At 36.8% G+C, this 21,447-nt stretch overlaps 1 protein-coding gene across 2 annotated transcripts in view; it reads left to right on the top strand.

Moving 5' to 3' along the window:
* Positions 1-725: 725 nt before the first annotated feature.
* MCPH1 (microcephalin 1) overlaps positions 726-21,447 on the top strand; it is a 61,593-nt gene continuing 40,871 nt past the window's right edge. For both annotated transcript variants that reach the window (XM_069011473.1, XM_069011472.1), the window contains exons 1-8: positions 726-810; positions 2,866-2,957; positions 5,274-5,392; positions 10,298-10,382; positions 10,956-11,076; positions 11,378-11,515; positions 12,469-12,564; positions 13,740-14,744. In XM_069011473.1, coding sequence (XP_068867574.1) covers positions 792-810; positions 2,866-2,957; positions 5,274-5,392; positions 10,298-10,382; positions 10,956-11,076; positions 11,378-11,515; positions 12,469-12,564; positions 13,740-14,744 — 1,675 coding nt within the window. In that variant the 5' untranslated portion in view covers positions 726-791. The remainder of the gene's footprint in view (positions 811-2,865; positions 2,958-5,273; positions 5,393-10,297; positions 10,383-10,955; positions 11,077-11,377; positions 11,516-12,468; positions 12,565-13,739; positions 14,745-21,447) is intronic.

Genomic DNA, 21,447 nt, shown 5'->3' with positions numbered 1-21,447 from the left:
GTGGCCAGCAGGACCAGGACCAGTGATTCTCCCCCTGTACTGAGCACTGGTGAGGCCATACCGCAAGTGCTGTGTCCAGGTCTGGGCCCCTCAATTCAGAAAAGACAGTGAGGTGCTGGAGCGACTCCATAGAAGGAGAGCAGAGCTGGTGAAGTGTCTTGAGCACAAGTCCTGTGTGGGGCGCCTGAGGAAGCTGGGGGTGTTTAGCCTGGAGGAGGCTCAGGAGGGACCTTACTGCTCTCTACAACTGCCTGAAAGGAGGTTATAGCCACCCGAGGGTTGGTCTCTTCTCCCAGGAACTAGTGACAGGATGCGAGGACATAGTCTTAAACTGTGCCAGGGGCAGTTTAGGCTTGATATTAGGAAGAATTTTGTAATAGGAAGGGTGATTAGATATTGGAACGGGCTGCCCAGGGAAGTGGTAGAGTCACTGTCCCTGGAGATGTTTACGGAAAGACTCAGTGCCATGGTCTAGTTCACCAGGTGGGGTTGGGTCATAGGTTGGACTCGATGATCTCAGAGGGCTTTTCCAACCTAATTAACTCTGTGACACTGTTTCCAGCAGCATTCGGCTGTGCCAAGCCTCCACCGGCGCCGGGCAGGGCCGGAGCTGGGCCGAGCACGCCCCATTTCCGACCAGGACCGCGGGACGCCACAGCCGCTCCGCGCCCCGCAGCTGTACGGCCACGGCCGGGCCGCCGCCCGCTCCTTCTGCGCAGGCGCAGCGGGGCCGTGCGCGGAGGCGGGTTTGAACCGTGGCGGGCGCTGTAAGCTGCCGGGCTCTGCCGCCAATGGAGCCCGTCCTGAAAGGTACCAGCTTGGCCGCCGTGCAGTGGCTTCTCCCGGCGCGGGCTCCGCGCTGCCCCTGCCCCCTGTCTCCTTGCGGCCCTTGTCTTGGCGCTTCCCGGCAGGGCGGGTGACGGGCCGCGGCAGGGGCCCGGCCCGCGGGCTGCTCTGACTCGCCGCGAGCCCGCCCGATCCCGGCGGCGCGGCCTGGTCGGCCCCGGCTGGAAGCGGGCTGTGCCCGGGCGCAGGCGCGGCCGCCGGCGCGGCCAGGGCCGGACTCTTGCCTCCGCTCGGGCTGCCCCTTTAGGGTGGCTCCCAGTGGGGCACTGCCCGGCGACCCCTCTGCTCTTCCCACCCCGGTCGATCGTGGCTTTCTTCTGCATCTCAAAATTTCTGCCTCCCCAAGTTGACCTCTCATGGCCATTTTCCTCTGCGATCACCGCCTTCTCTGAGACCTTCAAAGGCTGGCTTTTACAAGAACCCATCTCTACTCAGAGCTCTTCTAGTTCAAAAGAGCGCCCAGCACTTCCACATTTTCCTTTCCATCAACTGTACAAAAACTCCTGTCTTTTGCTGGAATATATTTGATTAGCTAAAATAGTCTAATTATTGTAAAATACACCTTTGATCCTACTGCATATGCATGGCGCTTTGAAGTAGCATCCCTTTAAGTTCCTAGTTAGACCTTTACTGAAATGTTCCTATCTGTTTCCTAGGAGAATTTTAATTGTGAAAGTTGTAAAATATTTGATGTAAGAGGAAGATACTATCTTATCAAATGCAAGTAAAATGTTTTTCACAATTGCACAATCAAGGGAAAAAGCAACTCTGGCAGAATCTGCCCCAGTCTAGTAGTAGAATGAATACAGTTAAAAGCACATTGGAGCAGACTTGTCTTAAATTCCCATTTATATCTGAAGTACTGATAATAAGATTTTTCCCAGCGCTTTGTGTGAGGCAGTGGTTTATGTTTCATTTTTCTCTTGTATGACAAAAATGTCTCTAGTAATTGTAAAAATATTTTAATCTTTATAAAAGATACTTCTATTGTTGGAGCATTATTCTGGTTTTCATTTATAAAGAAGACAGATGAGACTGCATAATAATTAATCAGAAGGACATGCTTAATTATCTTAGTAGCTAAGGTAATTAAGCAATATTTGCTAAGGATGACCCTTTTAAATTGAAACTCTCAGTTTTATTCATGAGTTCTGAGAGTTGCCTGGCCTGCAGTTTGCATGAAGTTGTTTTTGGTGAACTGCCATTTCTCCAGTTTTTGGAATTTTCCTGATTTGTCATTCAAAATGGGAAAGTGGCATGGCCAGTGGAACTGTAGGTCACTTTAGTGCCTGTCCTATGTAAAATTAATGAAGGGATTGTTATGAGTTTTATTTGCTTATCCCTCCTTGTCAGTACTTCTGTCTTTGGTTGGTTGGTTGGTTGGTTGGTTGAAGATATTCTCAACCAAGGCTGATCCCTTGAAGAGTTTATTAGTCTGCTTAATAAAGCAAGCTAATTAAATCTGAATACCTAAAGTTGCGTAAGGCAACTGACATTAAATTTTATTAGCCGTTGTTGTATGAACTTAATTTTGGGTGTTTCAATACAAATAAAGTGACAATTGAAGTCAATTGGAAACTGTTACATGATATTTCTGCAAAATTTTCTGGGAGTTTGGGCAAGGAATAATTCTATTGTGGTGATTCTATTTTGTTCTGTAAGTTGTGTTATATCAACTAGTTTTCAAATTTTTAATTAATCTAAAGATTAACAGTGATTAAATAATGGTAAGGCTGAGCAGTCAGGTAAAGATAACGTATTGCTTGTTAAGCTGGTAGTGTGTTTTAAACAGATGAAGTGAAAAGACAGACTTCTAAGTTATTTCCATTACACCTAATTTAGGGGACATAAATACACTAAAAAAATTCTGCTGCTAAAATCTGACACTCAGTTTACTAAAAGCTGTATTTGCAACTGAATGTGATTTGTATAAAAAAAAACTTCTATTGGAAAGGCAGTTTAACCAGTTTTACCATGGTATGTGCTTCATAAGTTGTTGTGTTCTCTCTTCTGATCCAGGTATTTCTGCATTTGTGGAAGTTTGGTCCTCTAACAGAACAGAAAATTACTCAAAAACCTTTGAACAGCAACTTCTTGATATGGGAGCAAAAGTAAGGAGACTATTTTGAAATAAATAGAATAGGAAAGATCTTAATTATAAATTAGCGTGCTTGTTCTGCTTGTCACATATATTTCTATTTAATGTGAGTTTTTAAAGGGCAAGAAGGGAGAAAATCAGAGACCTGAGAATAGACCAACATGCTGTAAAATTCTTGCTACTGACAGATGGGAAATGCATCTAAAGCCTTTCTACATCTACAGACCTCTTTGCATATTAATGTGATAGCATGCATTTCTTGGGAAGTATTGGGTTTGCCACATACTGTGGGCAAAGCAAATCTACGTGTTGAAAACCTGTAGTTTACAAGTATGTACCTTATATTGTTCTGTTTTCATCCACTTGTAAGCAGCTGTTCTGTTATTAGTACAATATTTTCTGACTCAAGTACCATGATGTTTTATTCTTCCATTCACTTGCCCACATATTTAGATCAATTCCAGAAAGTGCTAGTAAAAATACGTCAAAGAGTTTTGGTATATGTCTCAATGATTTTTTCTATACCAGATATAGTTGACTTGTAGGTGCAAAACATGTTTAATTGCCAGCTGTAACATTTCAACCAAAGTCAAACTGGCATCTTCCCTTCTTGCGCATTATCACTGGTTAATGGAGATTTTCACAACCCACATCATGCTCTAAAAAATACTTGTGTGGACTCCCAGAGCTCTTTAAATGGGCATGTTTAGATGTCTCTTACAGTAATTTAGGAAATCATGCTGATCTCCCTCCCCAAATCCTCTTTCTGTATGAAGGTAGCTGAGTGAGTGTGACCAGAACAGTAGGATAACTGGTTTTATTATTAAAGCAAACATGACTCTCAATAAATCACTTGAGTGAAAAGAACAAGAAATATTTCTATGCTGTACTATCAGACCTATGTAATTCTATTCTGATGATGCTAGATTTTTTTTCTCACAGAAAATATGGCAGAAGCATAAGGCTTCAAAATTCTTCAAAATGATCAAAATAACCAAATATGGTGCAGGCAGGTGATACAAATGAGCCTATTTAGCAGATCCCTATGACTGAATAGGGATGGTCATGCCCCTTCCCTATTCCAGACACTTCCCTTTCTTGGCTGAGCACGATAGTAAGCTGACTTGGTTCACTATGTCAGGAAATTAAATTCTAAATTAGTTTTTCACTAGATTGTTGATTCAGACATCTCAAAAGTAAGTTCAGCTGAGCAGCAGAAGATGCGCTGGGTAAGGGGAGGAGGTGGGAAAGGAGAGAAGGAGGTGTAAGGTGGTGCTTCTCCATAATTTGGAGGCAAAGCTGCATCAATCATCATTAGGACATGGACTGTGAGGCAGATACTGGTAAAAGTAAGCAAGCAATTGCAGCTGGAGTCATAATTTATTCTATAAGAGATTAATGGATCATTTTATACCTAGATACTTAAATATCATGGGGTTTTATCTTCTAAGAAGTCATAATCAGCTTGCCACCAGCAATGTTTGGAAAAGATAAATAGTGTTCTTAAAGCTAAGCACAGACCCAGCATGCTGTAAGCCAAGTATAATGATGCAACTGAGGGTGCAACAGAAATCTGTGGAGCCATTTCCATTTGCCAGGGGAGATGCCGCAGTAAAAAATGAGTTCTTTAGATCTCGCCAGGTCAAAAATCTCAACTGATCAAGCAGTTCTGTGTAGGGTCCTTAGTCTCCACAAAGGAAACCTTGTTTGTGAAGAATGGAGTACCTAGAACTGAAAACATCACTTGCCAATGGAGGCTGATAACTGAAAATTTGATCATCTGTGCTACTTTAATTTTCTGTATTTGTCATTTTTCAAAGCATTCCCATGTAATTTTTGTTTGTAGTATCTTCAGCCTTCCCTCAAAACAAAAAGGGATTTTTATTGACAAAAATTAGTTTAAAAAGTGAGGTTAGCTGTACCTGAGTTCTTTACTGCCTAAAAGATATTTTGTTCTTTCTTTGGATAGTGGCATCTGCTTTCTATATTGGCTGATGCATAAGAAATTATGTTGCACTATATAAATAAACATATTGTAAAATTAGTGATACACATAGAGTAGGAAGCTGAAAATGGTAACCTCAGGCAGTTTGAAAACAAAAGGCTACTCCATGTCTTTAGCCTGCATTAGCTTGACTAATGAGACTGGAGTTTTTATTGCTTGAGGCTTTGTGTGAATTTGGGAAAGATCAAAAGAGTCCTTGACATAATGTTTAAAATAAATTTTTACGCTAATGGTTTATACACTAAAAATGGACTACACTAGCTGGTTTCATTAGCATTTTCCAATTATCAGACTTAAATATGAGCTCTCTGTGTATTTCTGCAGGTTTCAAAAACTTTGAACAAGCATGTGACCCATGTAGTCTTCAAAGACGGACGTTTGACTACGTGGAAAAAAGCACAGAAGATGGGTGTAAAAATAGTTTCTGTACTCTGGGTGGAAAAGTAAGTACTCGTGGTTATAATGAATATGGCCTATTTCAGAGATAATAGATTCTAGTATTGTTTTATTGAAAAACTTAAATATGGAAACCATTTTATTAATGTACTTGAAATAGTGATAAATATATGAGTAAATTACAACTTTCCTATGACATTATTCCTATTATAAACCATGTGACTCGCATAAAAAGGTAAAATGTTAACCCTTAAAAAATGAATGTGTCCAACTAATTTCATAGTATATTTGTTAACAGTGCTCTGCTCCTGTGCTCTCAGATGGTATGCATAGGCAATGAAGGCCATACTTATGTTGAATAGAATTCTTCCATTTTCATAAGAAAAAGCACATTTCACCAAGGGCGTTGTACTGTTTCTGTACTTAAATCCTGTAAACAATATATCCTAGCAAGACAGAAAAAGATCCTTATATATGCTGGTTTTTAAGGTATTGGCAAGTTCAGGACAGAACTATGTGAAGATTCTCTACTACCATATGGAAAAAGTTAAATTTATTTTTTTAAAAATTAAAGAAAAATTTAATCTGTGCGACCAGTCCTTTAGAATTTGCTACTCCATAGCTGTGTCTCTGAGTTTACAAAGTGCTTGTGAGGCGTAACTAAAATTTCAGATGAAGTGTAAAACACAGTTTATGAATATGCATGTGTTAAACACTCCAATCGATAAATCAATGAGATGATGGAAATTAGAATATAAATCAAGTAAAGAGGGCCTTACCTATACCAATTGTAATATGCATGGAGAGGTAGTGGTCTAAGTGCAAACATTTTGGGCTTGTTTTTTTTAAAAAAGTGTGGGCACAAGGAGGGAGGGCAAATCTGGGGTCTACAGGCACTTAAATGTAGGCCAGTACAGCTCAAAAACTTGTGATGCAAGTCTGTTAGCCAAAAAAGAAATTCATGCAGATCTGCAGAAGAAAGGTTTTTCTTTTTTTTTTCTTTAAGTATGTCAGATAGAGAAGCTTCAGCCACACAGCCCAGACAGCTTTAACACCAAGCAAGAAATACCTTAAGTTCCCTAAAATGAGGGCAATGCAAAATTTTATTTATGTGAATGTATCTTTCTGGGACCTGGTGCTGTTTGAATGTGTGACAATGATGATTTCAATACAGTTGTAAAATTAAATATGCTCTTCAGGTGGCAAAGTGTATAAATACAGAATTTGAAATCTTAGTCACGTGAACTATAAGCTATTTGAGGACTTAGATGTGCTGTAGTAAAAAGGATCTCATGAAAGTCCAGATGAGTAGAATCAGCAATGGAAGAATGAGAGTGCTTTACAGGGGAGAGTCTAGGATATGTCATACAGAAACACTCTTTTATAATAGCAGTGCCACCACAAAAATCTCCTCTGCATGGCTGGAAGGCTTTGAGTGGATGAACACTGTAGAAAGCTGAGGCATAGAAACAACTGGATGTGTGATACTCTAGGGGGCAGCATGGAGCTTTGAAATCCAGGTGTAAAAGCCTCAAGAAACTTTAAATTTTGCTGGGTAACAGCAACAAAGGAAAAGACAAGAGAAAGCATCTAGAGGGAAAACTTAGGCTGTTTGGTAGGAAAGAGAAGGCTAGCATCTTCCTGGTATTTTTCAAGTGTTCCTATCATCACTTTCTGACCAAAGCAAGATCTTGGTGCATGGCTTAGAAGATGAAGTTTGTTGGAACTGGGGGAATCATCTGAAATAGATGTATTTTATTGCAGAGGAGGACCCAAGCTGGGAATTATGATTGAACTTCTCTGTAATCTTTTTCTTCTGCCCTTCAGTTTAAGGTAAATGCCAAAAGGTACAGATGAACATACAGCTTAGATTGGTGTATACTGTAAGCAGAATTCATGAAAATATCATATCCTTGGACAAAGTATAGGTTAGGAGCAGTAGAAGCTTATTTAAGGGATAGTGATGAATATTCTTACTGGTCATGGAGTTATTCAAATGAGGCACAGGCAGTACAAAGTTAGAATGAATCTGTGCTAGTATACATGCAAATTTTTGGTTTTTGTAATAAGATGAGGGAACCACAATGCCTGACTAAATTACATGTCTAGTATATCCATGTCTCAAACATGGATATACTAGACTGGTAGGCAGAAGACAGTCTATTGAACCCTGGAACAATATAAATAGGAAGGACTGAATAATATGTACCAGTAAAATTGTGGTCCTGTGTGAATGGAAACTTAGTTTGAAGCTGATAACTGTGTAAGCAAATCATGCAGAGTTCCTAGGAGTTTTATTATTGCTAAAAAAGATGGCTTGATTAACCAGATGCTTCATTCAATAGCAAGCAGAACATTCTCAAAAAGGTCAGAAATGCTGTGAAATGTTATCTCAGCAAATGTAATAGTATGTGTCAACTTTCTGGTGTAGACTGGGGGTTGGTGACTCCTGTAGAGTGCAGTGCAAAACCAAGTATGTTAATTATTGCTTAGTCTTAATTGGTTTGTGGATTGCTGTTCAAACTATGTCAGAGGACGTTTTCGTAAGTATGTCTACAGTATAAAATAGGTGTTCATACAGTATAAAATAGGTGTTCAGCACCAAACCCAAGAAATTCTATGAATGCTTAAATTTTAAAAGAAGTCTACTTAAAATGGAAGAAGTATTGTTAAGAAGCTAAGACTGAAGGGAATAAAATTCTTGCTGATGTCAAGGAGACTGTTTAAAGCAGTCCTCTTAAGCATATCAGAAAGATGGTCGTTGCACTTTGGGACTTAGACATTTTCATCATCAGTAGTCAAAAGTCAAATTAAATAGAACATAAAACTTCATATAGTGGAATGACAGCATTTTATTGTGGTTATATTGGGAATGTTGCCAGAGGATGGCAATGAGCTTGACTGAAGTTGTAAAACAGTTTTCTTACAACATGTGATTGAAGAGACAGTCTGGAAAAGGAGTGGAGGAGGGAGTCTACTGTGATGACAAAGGTTTGTGTAGAGAGGCTGAATGGGAAATGAATGTATATTTTCCTTTCCAGCAGAAGAATTGGAAAGTGTTACATCAATACACATGGAGACAAATTCAGAGAAAACAGTAAATTATGGGGTTTTAATAACACAGGGTTAGGCTATAGAACTCCTTGTTGCAGAATCATAGTGAGTAAAGATTTTCATGGGTTTAAAAAATTGCTGAAGCAATTAAACAGTTCATTTTATCAAAACCCAAATATAGTATTGCATCTGACCATCTGACAACCAGAAATCTGTGGAACACAGTAAACTGAGAGTGTTTGGCTGCGTTTTTATGTTCTTACATGCTCTTGGGAATCTTGATATAGGAGCATATTGCAGGATGCTGCGGTATATGATATTTAATCTGGATGCTACTTTTTGATGTTTGAAAATACCAGACAAGGAAGGAAATAATATATACAATTATTCCAGCATTTTCTGGTTCTTCTGCTTTGTGGAAAATACTCTCGCATTTAACAGCTAGTGGACCCCTACTTCCAGCCTGTTAGACTTAGACCCTAGTGTTGCCTTGCCCTGAGCAGTGCTTGAGCCTCTCAGAGGAATATGCCCTATGAGCTGAAAAGTGCTGTAATACTTAGATTTCTCCATAAAAGCCTGAAACGTTTGAATGGTTTGTGCAGTATTTAGTGATCATTGCCTTGTTGAACTCTTACTGGATTTCTAGTGCTCTCTCCAATGATCTGCCTCAAACTTTTATTAGAAGCTTCTGCTCTATAGTACAAGCATCTATTTGAGCCTAAACTGTGTATGCAGTTCTACAGTTTAGGAAGTAATTTGAGAAGACAACTCTTTAAGATGAAAATTGAAAATCAGAAACATTTGTAACTGCAGAGTAAAGTTATTTTAATTTTCTTTTTAAATTGTTTGCTTTTGCTTTATTTTGCTTTTGCTTTTTTTTTTTTTTTTTTTTTTTTTGCTTTCCAAGAATGACACATATGTCTAACTTTAAAAATAGCAAACAAAAGTCGTGGACTTGCTGTCATGCAAATAAAGTTTAGTGCAAAATGAGTGACAGCTTTACAGTCACTGAGAAAAAGTTTTTTATTGCTTCTTCAACACAAACACTTCAGTGAGCATCCTAAAATAAAAATCAAAACCCAGAACAAAAAGAACCCGATATAAGATGAAATTGCAACAATCTGTCCAAATTATGAACACTTAATGCTTCCACATCAAATGCATAATTGTGAAGCTCTACCTGTGTTTTCTTAGTAGGGTAACTCATCCCACAAATAAGTTATATAAAACATTTACATTCAGATTTTTCTGTGAAGTAAAGAATTCTTAGATTTAATCGTAAATTTTTTATCGCTTTAGATTCTCTGAATCAATGAAATCTCTGAATTAATGTAACTTTTCATGTAGTTTACATCTGTGCTGATTATTATCCAGAATTTAATAACTGTCACTGAAGTCCAGCTGCTGAATCTCTGTCTTTGATGCTCCTGAGAACTCTAAATTCAGTGAGTTTGACAAATACTTGCAGTGGTTTGTCTTTCTCACCCATTCAAACGCAAGTAAGGATGAGGCTGTAACTACAGTGCAGGCTCACACTGTGTAGCAGTTCCATCGCTAGGTGTCACCAGAGCCACACGAGCGGCTGCTCGGAGCACAGTCCGACAGCTTGGAAAGGGGTGGAAAATGACATGAGTGGGAATCTTGCTGTTTCAGAACTACAATTTGGAGGGCATCATTGGCACAAAATATTGTATCACATATTTGGCGTGTGATAAACAGAAGCAGAGAGTGAGGGTAATATTATGGTACTTACCTTAAAAGTTACACACTTAGGAAGAGTTGGTGTTTCATTACCAGAGGGCTTAGAGAACTCTTCTTGCAATAAAGGTCTCCTTCTTAAAACCAAACAAAACCAAGAGATAAAAACCCCACCAAACCTTCTTTAATTTATTGTACAGGTGTCAAGAAACTGGAGTCCATGTTGATGAATCCCTATTTCCTGCAGTAGACACTAATAAAGGATTTCTACTACCAATCAAAAAAGTAAGTATCTGATTTTTTTTTTAAATGGGCCTAGAATAATAAACTTTAAAGTTTGAACTTGACTTTTTGACCTCAGGCATTTGAACTGTTTATTTTCAGAACATTCTGTAAACTCTACCTATCCATCTGAGTAAGAGTTTAAAGATAGTCTATTGCTGTAATCATGTGACATCTTATCTGAAGAAAGTATACTAAAAATCATGCTTCTGTATTGGTGATTAAAAAAACAAAGATTTAAATTCAAATTATATAATGATGACTAATCAGAAAAATATGACTACTATGTGGCTTATGTTTCACAGAGTTGCAACAAATACTAGTATTTAAAAAACTACCTTTAAATCTTTAACTTTGCCACAAGCAAAAAAAAAAGACTTGTTAGGTTCTTTCTTATTTAATATTAAAGCTTATTTTTCAAAATGTTAACTTCTATAATTACCTGTGACTCTCAAGGAGGTGATAAGCAGGATAAATATCAATAATAAATACTGTGACAAAGTGATAGGCAAAATAGGAGGTGTAGTTATTTCGACAGTTTTATACATGTAATTAATAGTTTTGCCTGTCTTGTAGCACAAATGTATGCAGCCAAAAGACTATGTTGAAAAAACTCCAGAAAATAATAGAAAGCTTCAGAGAAGACTAAGCCAAATAGCTAAAGAATTGGCTCTACAAAAAACAGCAGTTAATGCTGGTAAGAACTATTTTTTACTAAGATTCAAATATCTGAAGTTATTTCTTTAAAGCACTTGATGGGGTTTTGGTGTTTGTTGGCTGGGGGTTTTTTTGAGTCTTGCATCTTGCCATGAGAAATGAAGTTGATGTAATTTTTACGGAGTTCTTTGCAATTCTGTTGTGTTAAGGCATCTGTAATGATCTTAGATCTAAGAAAATTCTTTATTTTTGGCAAGTTTTTTTGAAAAAAGAAAAGAGACTTCATCTGAAGCTGTTCCAGCATTTAAATATTAATACATAAATACAATTTCTTTGTGTAGAAACAGATGTACCAGTTTTATTGTTTGAAGACAACGGTTCACTTATATACAGCCCTGTTAATAAGATAAAAGATCAATGCAATGCAACGGAAAGAAGAATAAAGGATATGAAGGAAAAAAGAGAGAATCCTTCTACTGGTAAGAAGTTAAATTTTACTTACTTATGAAGATGCACAAATGGCTGCTGGTTTTACCGCTGACTTTTTTGTGTGCTTGTTGTGCTCTCGCCTTTAGAATTTTTTAATATCTTGATTTCATGTCTGGAGCACAGTGGTTGCAAAATAATTTTTTTATCACTAGTCTGCTCAAGAGGACTAATGTTTAAGCTAGACTTTCTAGCTGTGTAAATTGATACTATCACCTCTTGATTAAACTTTACAGCGAGACTCTAAATCTTGTTTCCTGTTAAAGTATAAATTTTATTACTCCCACATCAACAGTTTAAAAAGTAGCCCAAAACTGATGAGGTATCTGTCCAGGTGCTGAAGAATGGGACTTAAAAAAGAAATAAATTTGATTAACCTAATTAAATAAATCTAGTTGATTTTTAAATGCATATTCTGATAAACTAAATCCAGATTGTAGTTTTCAGATATTTTTTTGGTGTTTGCATTACCTTACTGAGAAAATATTAAGGTCTAAGTTATTAGGTTTTGCCAGTTACTATAAAAAGTGTTGAATGTGGAACATCTTTTGGTGGGGGGAGGAAACTGTAGTACTCGAAGTTTTAAGACGCGCATGTCAGCTAGACTGTCAATTTCTAATTTCAAAAACAGTTGTGAAAGTAATGAAACAGTAATACATGGATGAAAAATTAAATCTCAGTTTATTTTAGTGAGGCTTGTATTTATTTTCTGTTTGAATTTTAAGGTAAACCTTTAAAATTTTTAAAAGCATTTTTGCTATATCAAGACTTGGCTGCCAATTGCAAGTTTTCACAGATTATTTAGTAAAATGCCTCAGCAGGCCTTAAAAATATCAGTAATAATTTCTAAATGGTTTGACATCATTCTTCCGTTTCAGAAAAATGTGCTGCTGAGTTACCTAGAAAAAATGCTTGCTAATATCTCATTGTTTTTTTGTATTCCTAGGTTCACAAATGACTCAAACACTTCCGAGTAGCTCACCAGGAGACTGCCCACTTTCTATTTGTGTCTTCACTAATTCAGAAGATGTGCTGCTACCAGGTAACTAACACAACTTGATATATATTACAGAAATTACAAATAATTAATGGCCTTTATATCTTAATTTGGAAAGTACAGTATACTGAAATGTGAACTGTAGCTATTTTCTCTATCTTTTATATTTAAAGCTGAATTATCTTAGTTTTTCTTAACTAAAGAAAGTATGTTGTACTAAGAACTCAACAAAAATGGAGCAAGAGGAATACCACTGGATAAATATTCTGCCTTACTGCTGTATTGCCTGCCTCACTGCATCCTCTTTACTCATACCATTCCCTATTAATAACTTCTTGTCCTGACATGGTCTCAATCTTCTCTGCTCTTAGCAGTGATTATATATATAACACAGAGTGCATATCAAATAGTGTGATGTGAGAAGCTAAAAAGAGATCTGAATGAGGGTAAGACCACAAAGAACTGAAATGTCTTCCAAATTTTCAATTGAAAAACTCAAATTTGAAAGTTAGCCTAATGTGTTTTTCAGCTTAAGTAGTCGGGTTTGAAGAAAAACAAGAGTAAAAATAAATTGGCTTTTTAAATGTTTTATGGTTTCAGATGGATTAAAATAATTTGTTAGCAAGGTAAGAACCTCATAAAGTTATTCTTGTAAAGTTAGGGGTTTGTTCCTGTGTTTTGGTGTATTAGCAGGGCATAGGAGAGAAGATTATTGTGAAGTCTGTTGAGTTGCATCAGTGAACAGCTCAATAATCTTAATAGTATTGATTATGTAGGCGATAGGTGTGTGTGCTTCAGACCTCATGTCATCTGTCAGTCACAGGGACAAAAAGCGCAAGTCAGACGCTGGCCTTGATCTCAATAGAAGAATGAGTAGAAGGGAGTCTTTAGAATTTGTAATGAGGGCCACTAGAGCAGTTTCTCTGCAGCTTTTGTAATACAGCTTCAAAAGTCCTTCAAGAAAATGTTTAAGTCATAGACTGTAATATTTCAGTCTCTGACAGGATACAATAGCTAAAACTGTTGCAGGTTCTTAGAGAATTTGCTTTGTTTCTAATCCATTTTCTGTTTAGTTTTTGTTGACTTGCCATATAATATCCAGAGAAGTGGCTAAATCTTTGTTTCTTCAGTTCACGAATTCCATATGTATTTCACTAAGAAATTGCTACACTTTTTGTTTGGTTTAATACATTTATATTGCCACTTTTTTTGTTTTGCAGAAGAACAAATGGAAGACTGCTTGAACTCAAGTTGTGATTATCTTCACGGAACTGAGAAATCAAAGAGACAGAGGACAGAGGTAGCAAAACATGCCTGTCATACTTGGACTGATATTCATATATCCATGAGTGCATCAGTGAATTCTCCGTCACACGGCAATGAGCAGAAGAGCTTAACACCAAAACGACATGCCAGAAGTTTAACAAAGAAACAGATTATACAGCACACTTTGGATGACAGATTGTCTTTAGGAAAGAAACATTTAAAGTTTCCAAAGAAAAATCAGAAGAATGAGACGTGCAAGACTACTTCAATTGCAAATGAAAGTTCTCTTCTTGAGGGCTTTGGTCATATTACTCCTTCCAAAAAAATAGTCCAGTTAAATACTGCTCCTGCTTTGATTGACAGTTTTTCTAATTCAGCTATGAATAGTGAAGACTTAGATGCATGTTCACTGGATAAAAGCTTCCCTGTTGACAGAAATGATTATATTCTTGAAGACAAGAAGAGGAAGAAACTACAAACATTACCAGGTTTAAAGCTGGCTACCTCAGAACTGGGTACATCATGCTCTAAGGGGTTCTTGCAAGCAGTTACTATGTATAGCAAGTCTTACTGCACTGAAGAGGCTTCTTATGACGACTTCTTTTCATCATCTAATTCAAATGAAAATGAAGTACAAATACAAGTACCAAAGGAATCACAGAATCCTTCTGAAGTTTGTTGCAAATACTCTTTTACAAGCATGGACCTACATGATGTGAGTTTCTGTGAGCTACATAATACTACTAAGAAAAGTAGGAAGAAGTCTATTTCAGTGAATGATTTTCCACTAAAGAAAAAAATCAAACCAGCTAAACGTCCTGGAAGCATACCATTAAATATATCAGGTGGTGAAAAAGATGACACTGAAGAAGCTCTAGATTCTGATGATGTGAATAGGCTGCCACAGCATGCTCATGAAAAATCCTATAACAATGTGAATTACTGTGCTCATACTACTGGTAAGTTACTACATAGAGCTGGAAAATCAAAAGATATCATACTGCATTAGATATACTAATGCAGCGAAATTGCAAAATGAACTGCCATTCCAAAAGGAAAAATATTTCAGAAATACACCAAAAGAAGAAATTACTGTGGTACTGACTTTATTATTGAGTAAAATAAATGAGTCCATAGAATTCAAAAGAACACCTATTTGTTTTCCCATACCTTACAAACACAGTCATAAGAGATAAGGAAACTGCTCTCTATACACAACAAAAGTAATGTTAAGCCTTCTTTTCTCCTAATCTCCTAACTTTCTGTAGCTGTTCAAAATCTGTTTAAGAAACCAAGGTCTTTCTGTTTTACATGTTATGGTGCTCTTGTAAATTGTTTATTAGTAACTCCTCATCATAGGTTCCCTTGTTCAAACTATTTTCATTTCACAAGTAAAAATTGTTACCAGAATTGCAGTCAGGATCATAAAATCTCTGGTGGAAAAAAACATTTGAGTTAGCAGTTTCTAAATTGTGCAGTGATGAAGATGAAATAAGACCTGCAAGAGTTGCAGTGTGTCTTGTTGACCCATGACTTTTTTATATGGAACTGATCTTAATTTTTAATAATAATTTTAAGACTATTTTTTATATTTAAGCATTTTCAAGTTGGTTTAGTATAAGATATTTTTGTGTAAATGTATACTAAAATATTGAATCTCAGGAGCTTCGCTGGATGATGCTCCTAACTTGCATTGGGGTAATCATTTTTAGATTTTGATGTTTTGAGCTTTGTCAAGCTTTACATAACTTTTGTAATTATAATTGTATATTTTAGGAATTTATTTTCCTAGAAAATTCTGTAGAAGTGTGTCAATTGATTATATAAAACTAATTATTAACTTAAAGGGCTCGACAAACTTGTTATCAGACTTATGAAATCCAGTGGAAATGTTGAACCATGACTGTGCCTATATGTGTGAGTAATAAGTTACTGAACTGTGAGCTGCTATTTTGAGTTCTCTACACCTGTATTTTAATATCTGGAGTGCATAATTTCTAACACAGTTAAAAAACCAGTGGATGCAGGCGTATGTTATACAGGTAAAAATGTACACCCATAAATGACAACTTTCTGCTCCAAGGGGTAGATGAGCCATAAAGTAGAGGTGTCTATGTTGGATCTTGTTCTCACCAACAAGAAGGTGCTGGTGAGGAGTGTGAAGCTCAAGGACGGCCTTGGCTGCAGTGACCATGAAATGTTGGAGTTCAAGATCCTTGGAGCAGGGAGGAGGGCATACAGCAAGCTTACTACCCTGGACTTCAGGAGGGCAGACTTAGGCGTCACCAGGGATTTTCTTGCTAGAGTACCATGGAAAGAGGTACCCAAGGTATATTCAAGGATTGTCTCCAGACTGGAGAACAACACATCTCTTCAAAGAGGAAATCATGGAAAAATGCCAGGAGGCCTGCATGGATGAACATGGAGCTCCTGGACAATCTTAAACAGGTAGCTTTCAGAAAGCAGAAGCAGGGAAAGGTAGCCGGGGAGGAAGACAGAGAAATCGAACAGCCACGGATCTGATTAGGAAGGCTAAAGCACTATCAGAAGGAAATCCACCCATGGATATGAAGGGTAAACAAATAAAGCTTTAGGTGCATCAGCAACAAATGAAATACTAGGGAAAATAATGGGTCCTTTCAGGAATGATAGAACTAGTTACCCAGGTTATAGAGAAGGCTGACAAACTCAGCATGGTTTTTTTCCCCAGGCTTCACTAGCAAGTGCTTCAGCCACACCACCTGTGTTGCAGCAGGTGAAAGCAGGGATTGGGGGAATGAAGAACTGCCTGCTGTAGGAGAAATCCAGGTTTGAGACCTCCAGCTCTGGACCCCCCAGAAGAAGAAAGAAGTTGACCTCTTGGAACAAGCCCAGAGCAGGCCACAAAGATGATCACAGGACTGGAGCACCTCTAGTATGAAGACAGACTGAGAAAGTTGGGGATGTTCAGGCTGGAGAAGAGAAGGCTCTGAGGAAACCTAAGAGCAGCTTTCCAGTGCCTAAAGGGGGCTTACAAGAAAGCTGTAGAGGGACTTTTCTTGGGGGTATGTAGTGATGGGCCAAGGGGGAACAGTCTTGAAAAAGAGTAGGTTTAGGTTAGATATTAGGAAGAAATTCTTCACTCTGAGTGTGCTGAGGCACTGGAACAGGTAGCCCAGAGAAGTTGTGGATGCCTCATCCTTGGAAGTGTTCAAGGTGAGGTTGGATGGAGCTCTGAGTAACCTGGTCTGGTGGAAGGTGTCCCTGTCTATTCCTTCCAACCCAAACCATTCTATGATTCTATGAAATAGATGAACCCACTGTAAGAGGTTTTTTGCCATGTGTCAATGTACTAGAAGATGATCCTTAAATGCTGTAGTTCCTAATGTCAAAGAACAGTCTGGTTTTCATTAAACAGTCATGGAAACAAGGAGAAAAATCACAGAGTATTCTGAGCTGGAAGGCAGGGACCCACAAGTGTCACCAAAGTCCAGCTCCTGGCCCTGCACAGGACAGCCCCAAGAATCACACCATTGCCTGAGACCATTGTCCAAATGCTTCTTGAACTCCATCAGGCTTATTTACTATGTTTAAACTTAGGTATTCCAGTTAATTTTAGATTTAATTATAACTTTTAAATTCTAACAACTAAATTATGATCTCTGTTCATGTGTGCATGTCATGCTTTTATTTTCATGCTGGACAACTTGTTTAAAATAATAGATTTTAGAGGACAGAAAAAAAAAGGAATAACATTCAGCAAACATAAGTTATCCCGTGTTTATACTTTTAATCCTTTTTGTTAGTTCCAATTTGTGTTTGTAGTGATTTTAATAGTATTTGTGTTTTATCATTGATGGCCCTTTTCCCAAATATGGTATACTCAGCTTCGTGCATCTTTTGTGTAGTCAAGCAGGACCTCAGGTCTGACAGCTTCAATAAGCTCACTTAAAAATGGAAGGAATCAATAATGTAAGAGAAGTTGTGTTTTCCCTAATAATGCAAGGTTTGTGGAAGAAAATTAAAATCTTGTATTACACTTACTCCTGTGATTCTCTGTGATGGAATAATTGATTTTTATTGATTGTGGATTAAGCATTTCCTTTTTTTAATTAAATGTAATTTGTTTCTTGTCCCTGTTAGTAAATAAAGGGTAAATTGGTGGGTTTTTTCTGTATATTGTACATTATTTGAAACCCGGTAAATCCAGTATATTTTTAGAAACTAATGAATTCTCTTTGTTTGTCTCATATATATGGTTAGGAGTTAAAATAATATATCTGTAAATGTTTTAAATATCAAACATTTTTCTTGCCCATTTTTTTGTTGTGATTTTATGTCAGTGGCACTTTCATCCAGTATCTTTAATGACAAGAAGATTTGATAAGCTTTCTTTCCATAGACTACTTGGAACATTTCATTTTAAAGTAGAAGTGTAATATGCAGGCATGTCTAAAACCAAATTCTCAAGGCCTAATGCTTATGTGGTAGCAAGCTTCAGGTTCCTTTGTAGGGCACATTCAAGACTGCCCAGTTGTTTTGCTGAAATAAATACTGCTACTTATTTTCATCTTACTCCAGGTCATGAGACTCTTCATCTCAAAGCTACAACAATAAATAATAATGGACAAGGAATGCAAGAGTATACTCTCTTACACTTTTATCATACTAAAATAATTTAGAAATTTGAACTCAGACTTTGCATTAGTTCCAGCCTTAAAAATAAACTTAAGGCTTATCTGAGTGAATTTTATATATTTATGGTAATGTGGAAGGCAAATATTATCTCAATTGGCAAAAAGACTTAAATGAAGAACCATTTTACTGTAATTAATGTAGTTCAGTGTTAAGCTGGGAAATCTGGAATATCATTCTGGTGCAAGAAATCATTGTGTTTAATTTCAATTAATGAGTTTTACCTGAGTTTCTAGGTGCTATGGGGCTTAATGCTGCAAAAATACTTTTTATGTCTTTAAAGCACACATGTGAAAACTTCCTTAGATTGATGTGCCTTTTGTTTTTTTCCAGCTTTGGAAGAAGATAGGCTCACTAAAAATATTGTCTAATGTCCTCTTGATGCCTTAGGTTTTAACTTTTATATTTTTCAAATTCTGAACTGCTTGGTGCATGACTCTGGAGTTTCTTGTAGCCCGTTAATTTCTGCTCTTTCATGCTAGGTAGACATAACAAAGCCTCTCTGGCCCTGCTTTCCAAGGACACCAAGACTGTCCTAGGCCAAAAGTATAAACCAAAGAGCCACTAAGGGGGGGAAAGGTGAGGGGAAAACTGGAGTTTTAATTGGAGAATTAACCCTGCTATGCAAATGAACCAAACCTATAAAAGGGTGAAGAACTCATGACCTGGGGTCCATCTTGGGGTCCATTTTGAGAACAGCTTCAGAGTCCCCAGGGTGTACCTTTGAAGGCCTTTCAAATAAATACCTACTTTTATTCCCTTACTCCTGTCTAGTCTGTTTCTGGGAGGCCTCTTAAGGCATCACTCTATTGACATTTTATTATGTCCTTGTAAAAAACAAGTGAGGCATGAAGAGGAAAACTCTTTTTTTCCTTGATTCCTTGTTTTGTTTATCTTAACAAAACGTTGAATTGTAACTAATTATTAAAAGAAAAAAGGACAAGTATTTTTGAATAGAGGAACAGGTTGAGGATTATTTTGATGTAGTCAAATTTGCAAAGCCTGATGATACTTGTCCTAGAGCACATAACAAACTACATAAAACTTTTATAAATGATTAACAGGCTCTCTCTGAGGACCTGGGGGTTTTCAGCAGACTTGAAGAAATTAAGTTCTGTATAATAAAAACTTGGTGTTTGCCCATGCTTCAGTAATATCTATAGTAATAATAACACAAGGTATTAAATATTATGTGCATGTGTACCTGAAGGATTGTTAATGATGACAAATTTGGACTTAATTTCTTCATAGTTGGGGTAAATACCTCTATGGATAAGTACAAAATAGTAGATACAATATAACTTAATTTAAGTGACACTTCATAACAATATTTTTAAAGTAGAGAACTAATACTATAGAAAAAAATTTTATTAGAGAGATGTGGTTTATTTGATCAAGCAGAACTAGCTCGTTTTGCCTAATAATTGCTTTTTAATTCAATGGAAATATCAAATGGAATTTTGAAGATAATATTCTGGTTCAAAACTTCTCATTGGTGTTAAAATTATCATGAATGAGTAGAAACTTAAATTGCAAAGTAAAATCACTCTAATTTGTGATAATGCTTCAGAGGGCTCAGTTGTTGATTTTGATGCCAATCATTGAGCAGTGTTTTGGAAAAGCATTTAGGGGATCTCCTGGACCACAGTGTCAGGAGTTACTTGCATGTTTGAATTTAGTTTGGGGATAACTAACGCTGGATGCAATTGCTTCAAAAAGTTCCATCAACTTTAAAGTTCTCTAGGAAAAGCTACTAAAGATGAAAACTCATTATTTGTGCCTGAGTGACTGCTTCAAAAAGAAGTAATCAGGAAAAGACAGAAAATAGTGAAGCTTGAGACCTATAGGATGGAAAACTTGGAAAGTGTTTGAGAAATCCTGATAGACAGGAATAGCAAAGAATAGTCCTTATTAATGTAGTGCTTAAGATCCCTGTAATCAGAGATAAGGGACATTATCCAGTCTTCCTGCTTTCCTGTAAATATGAAGAACCCACAGAAGTGAACCCTAACAGAAAGAAGTCCAAGAATACAGGTCTTAAGACTTTAAGCCCAAGTGCTGTGGAGCATGAGCATTCAGGCCAAGAATAGTAAAAGGAATATTATACCACTTTTCACTGTTAGCCCCCAACCCAAGCTACCCCTCAAAAAAAAAGAAAAAAACAAACCTGAAATAACCTAATGGAAATTAACAGAGACTACTTTGGGTAAAGCAGTGGAGTACACAATCTTCTTACATCCTATGCAGTCACGTTGTTAGGGTTTTTTAGGATTCAAAATGCATCTTTAGAAGTTCTGTTTTTCATGGAAAAAGAGGTCATTTTTTTTCTTTATTGTGTATTTTCTCCTCTTCTACTTGCCATCAGTCTTTCTCAGTGATTGAAAACAATGGGTCTCAGTGCAATACTAAATAAAATTAGCATAGTTATTAGTTTTCTCTTTATTAAATGACACTATGGGTCATTCAAATATTGAATTTAAATCAACAATTGTACCTGAAAATCAGGTTTACATTTATTACACAAAGATTACTGCAATAATTTTTTGACTAGTTTAAAGATTATAATTTTAAGATGAGTTATCAGTAATGGATTGTAATTTGATGTTCTGTTAAATCAAGGATTAAGAGTTTAAGTAGCTGACAGAGAAAAAATTATTCTTAGTTATATATGCATACTAAATAAAGATAGTACTCTTCAGGATGTTCCAAAAGTAATCAAAGCAACTTAGTTAGCAGGAGCTAAATTTAGGCCACTTTAATCACTAATTAAACTTTCTTTAACTGATCTCATCCATTTTTTTGAAATGAAAAATTAACAAATGCTCTAAAGTAGACTTTATTGAATGACATTTGGGAAAAATTATTTCCTTAAATTTTGAGTAATTAAAGCTTAATTGTTTAAAAGATACATCAAAATTTTTCATCTTAGGCAAGCTAATTTCTCAAATGATTCAGAAGTTTATTATTTAGTTCTTATAAAAGTCATCC

The sequence above is a fragment of the Aphelocoma coerulescens genome, chromosome 3 (assembly GCF_041296385.1).
Source record: "Aphelocoma coerulescens isolate FSJ_1873_10779 chromosome 3, UR_Acoe_1.0, whole genome shotgun sequence".
Taxonomy (NCBI): domain Eukaryota; kingdom Metazoa; phylum Chordata; class Aves; order Passeriformes; family Corvidae; genus Aphelocoma; species Aphelocoma coerulescens.
Note: the sequence above shows the minus strand (reverse complement) of the source record. Positions and strands in the feature narration are given on the sequence as shown.